The sequence below is a fragment of the Arachis duranensis genome, chromosome 10, assembly GCF_000817695.3.
Source record: "Arachis duranensis cultivar V14167 chromosome 10, aradu.V14167.gnm2.J7QH, whole genome shotgun sequence".
NCBI classification, from domain to species: Eukaryota; Viridiplantae; Streptophyta; class Magnoliopsida; order Fabales; family Fabaceae; genus Arachis; species Arachis duranensis.
Window position 1 is genome coordinate 22,057,273 of NC_029781.3, and position 4,063 is coordinate 22,061,335.

Consider the following 4,063-nt stretch of genomic DNA (forward strand, 5'->3'; position numbering starts at 1 on the left):
GGCGTTAGTGACAGACGTAAAAGAATCACTGGATTCTATTCCGGTCTGATTGAGAACCGACAGATGGATAGCCGTGCTGTGACAGGGTGCGTTGAACATTTCCACTGAGAGGATGGGAGGTAGCCACTGACAACGGTGAAACCCTTGCTTAAGCTTGCCATGGAAAGGAGTAGGAAGGATTGGATGAAGACAGTAGGAAAGCAGAGAGACGGAAGGGACAAGCATCTTCATACGCTTATCTGAAATTCCTACCAATGAATTACATAAGTATCTCTATCTTTATCTTTATGTTTCATTCGTTTATCACCATACCCATTTGAGTTTGCTTGACTAAGATTTACAAGGTGACCATAGCTTGCTTCATACCAACAATCTCTGTTGGATCGACCCTTACTCGCGTAAGGTTTATTACTTGGACGACCCAGTACACTTGCTGGTTAGTTGTGCGAAGTTGTAGTGATTACAATTTCGTCCACCACCACCGTTTGCATTGTTATTGTTCTCGTCGCCCAAAACGACAGCATGGTTTACGCCGCTAGTTTCCTTGAAGGGGCTCTTACCGTAGGTCCAATAATACTCCTTATACTTGGACTTGATCTCTTCCATTAGAGCCCAGTAGTGCCCTCTGTAGCACCGTCTGAGTTGCCTCGTTCGGCGGAGCCGACGCGCGGTTACTTCGCGTTTGCTCAGCACGAGCATTTTGGCAAAAATTGTGTCGTTTTCAGCTCCGTCCAGGGTCATAGGAGGAGGAGGAGGTGGCGGTGGCAGTGGCGGTGGAAACTCGTCCATGGGTGGTGGTAGCGGTGGGGTATAAAAAATTATATTATTATACGGAAAAGCTCTGCATACAAGTCATTAGGGCTTGTATGGTTTACAAGTTCATTAAACAATAAAATCAAAATACGCGCTGCTCCACGTACGTTGATTACACGCGCTATATAACATCCCGCGTATATCTAACTACCAAATTTAAAATATTGTTTCCTTCTTCGTTATCATATTTTGAGATTTGGTTGTTCTTCTTCTCGCGCGTCTTCCCTCCTTCTTCTCCATCGTTCTTTTCCTCTCCTTTTCTCACTGGTATGTTCTTCGTTTACGTTACTTTCCTCTCTGTGTGCAACTCGAGTTTCGTTTTCTATTTTGATTTGTTGTTTTCTGAAATCAAAGTTTGAACTCGTTTTGAAGATAATGGATCATTCAACCTCAGATTGTCAGCTGAATCCAGGCGAAGTGGATTATGAATTTGAATCTAACGAAGTTCCTGAGGTTTGATTTACATAGGATTAGTATGAATTTTCTTTCAGTAATTTGTATAGCATTGTGTAGTTGAAAAATTGCTGAACATTGATTGTGAAAGTAACACGTTAACATGAATCTGTCGATTCAATGTATTAGTTGTGATTAATTACCTGGAATTTATAGCAGAAGTTCGGGTGTAGATCAATTCTTCTTTGGGTGTATTTTAGCTAGAAGTGTGGGTGTATCTACACTTTACTGGTTTTTTGTTATTTTAATTGAGTTGTTGTTGTTCAGGTGTATTATATCAGACATGATTGGTGTGTTTTTAGTTTTTGACATGGTGTATTCTGCAGCCTGTGTATTTACAGTTTATGGCTTTATAGGTCATTCTGTAGTTGAGTTGTTGCGGTTCGGGTGTATCATATTAGACATGATTGGGTGTATTTGAATCATATCTATGGGTGTATTCACAGTTTTGACACGGTGTATTGTGCAGCCTCTCTCGGTTGTTGATGACGAGCTTGTTCCGAAGGTCGGAATGACCTTTACCACCCTTGAAGATGCTGGAAAATTTTACAGGAACTACGCCAAGGCTGCAGGTTTCTCTACAAGAGTTCGGTGCACAAATAGGAAGGAAAACGAGATTAAGAATCAACTGATTACATGTAGCAGAGAGGGAAAATGGAAATCTAAAATATCTACGACCGAGAAGACCAATCCGACAGCCGATTTAAACTGTCCTGCAAGAATTTATATACACACATTGAAGGATGTCGGTGCTTGGATCATTTCAAAGGTTGTGCTGGATCATTCACACCCCTGCTGTCCAAGCAAAGCAGAGATGCTCAAACAGCATAGGGAACTATGCATGTCCATTCGTCGTACGATAGAGAATAATGAGGAGGCCGGTATCAGACCAAGCAAAACCTACCAATCATTTGTTGCGGCTGCCGGGGGTCACCGCGAGTTAAATTTTATCGAAAAGGACGTGAGGAATTACATTACTAGGGAAGTGCGGAATGTTTCCGAATAAGAAGATGCAAAGGAATTCGGGAAATATTTCTTAAGAATGAAAGAGAAGAATCCGAATTTCTTTTTTGAGCTCGAACTCGAGGAGGATCAATCGATTAAGCTGGCTTTTTGGGCCGACGCAAGAAGCAGAGCCGCCTTTGAGTATTTCGGAGACGTCATTTCATTCGACACCACCTACAATACAAACAGGTAACAAACTGTCCTTGTTTATGATGCTAAATTAATTTATTTTTACGAATCCGCAGTAGAGGTGTATATTGGCTATTTCATTGGGTGTATTCTAAGCATTTGTTGGGGTGTACCTAATGATTTTGCATTCTGGACCATGGTAATTTGTTTTAGGTATAATTTGGTTTGTGGTTCTTTTGTCGGGGTGAATCACCACGGTCAGTCAACACTTCTCGGATGCTCTTTGATGAAGAACGAAGAAATTAAATCATTCAGATGGTTATTTCAACGCTGGCTTCGTTGCATGGGAGGAAACGCTCCGAAAGGGTTTCTCACCGATCAGTGCGCATCAATGAAAAGGGCTTTAGAGGCCTGTATGCCAACAACAGTTCACCGCTGGTGTATTTGGCACATCGTGAAGAAGATTCCAAGCAAATTAAACGGGTACAAGAGACATGCCGATATCGAACAAGAAATGAGCCTTGTTGTTTGGAACTCTCATAGCAAAGACTCATTCGATAGGAATTGGAACGATTTTCTGCTGAATTTTGGTCTTGCGGACAACAAGTGGCTTTCAGGTAATGTGTTTTTAAAATCTGCAGCAAAGGTGTAAATTGTATGTTCTCTCGGGTGTATTTTACAGTCTGTGTTTGGGTGTATTATGCAGATCTGTACGAAGACCGTCACATATGGGTTCCTATCTATCTAGATCACCACTTCTGGGCAGGGATGAGAAGCACACAAAGGAGCGAGAGCATGCATTCATTTTTTAACAAGTACATCACCCGGAACATCTCACTTATTCAGTTCGTCAAACAATACGATAATTGCCTCGGAAGTAGGGAGCAAGCAGAGAGAGAATCAGATGCTGCAGATTTTCATACGGTCATACCGTGTGCAACCAAATCCCCCATTGAAGCTCAGTTTCAAGATGCGTACACTCACGGAAAGTTTAGGGAAGTCCAAGCGCAATTCAGAGGAAAGGCGAATTGTATCACCAGATTAAAGAATTCCGCTCTAAGCTATTCAATATACGAAGTCGGAGAACAAGTTTCCAGCTTAATATTTAACAAGTTCGCAGTTACCTACGACTCAGTTGCAGCCGAGGTAAAATGCCAATCTTTATTATTCGAGTCGAGAGGGATACTGTGCCGTCACGCACTAAGCGTGTTAAGCTTCGAACAAGTAAGCCAAGTGTCCCTTAGATATATACTGGAACGATGGAGTAAGAAGGTAAAGAGGCGACACACACACATCAAGAGCAGCCACGACGAGCCACTAATGGAGCCAAGAAGCAAGAGGTTCGACCAATTGGTTTTTCGTTCGCAAAATATTTACGAATTTACCTCTGAATCAGAGAAGCTGACTGCAATTCCGCACCGTGCGTACGATAACGTCATGGCCGAGATGGAAGCATTAAAAGCCAAAAGGAAGGGAACATCTTCTTTATCCCACGAAGACGCCAACTTAGAATCTGTTAAGGAGCTTCAAAGCCCGCCAAGGATTCGAACAAGAGGACGTCCAAAAAATAGGCTAGGTTCAAAGCTGGAGAAACAGATTGCAAATGCCACAAAGAAGAAGAAGACGAAAGGTTTAAGCGAGGTAAATGTAATGTTCTTTAAAT

At 42.1% G+C, this 4,063-nt stretch overlaps 1 protein-coding gene across 1 annotated transcript in view; it reads right to left on the reverse strand.

Moving 5' to 3' along the window:
- Positions 1–789, reverse strand: part of LOC107469443 (uncharacterized) — a 12,154-nt gene extending 11,365 nt beyond the window's left edge. Inside the window, exon 1 of the mRNA XM_016088815.3 lies at positions 483–789. Within this exon, the coding sequence (XP_015944301.3) occupies positions 483–789 (307 nt within the window). The remainder of the gene's footprint in view (positions 1–482) is intronic.
- Between the last annotated feature and the right edge of the window lie 3,274 nt (positions 790–4,063).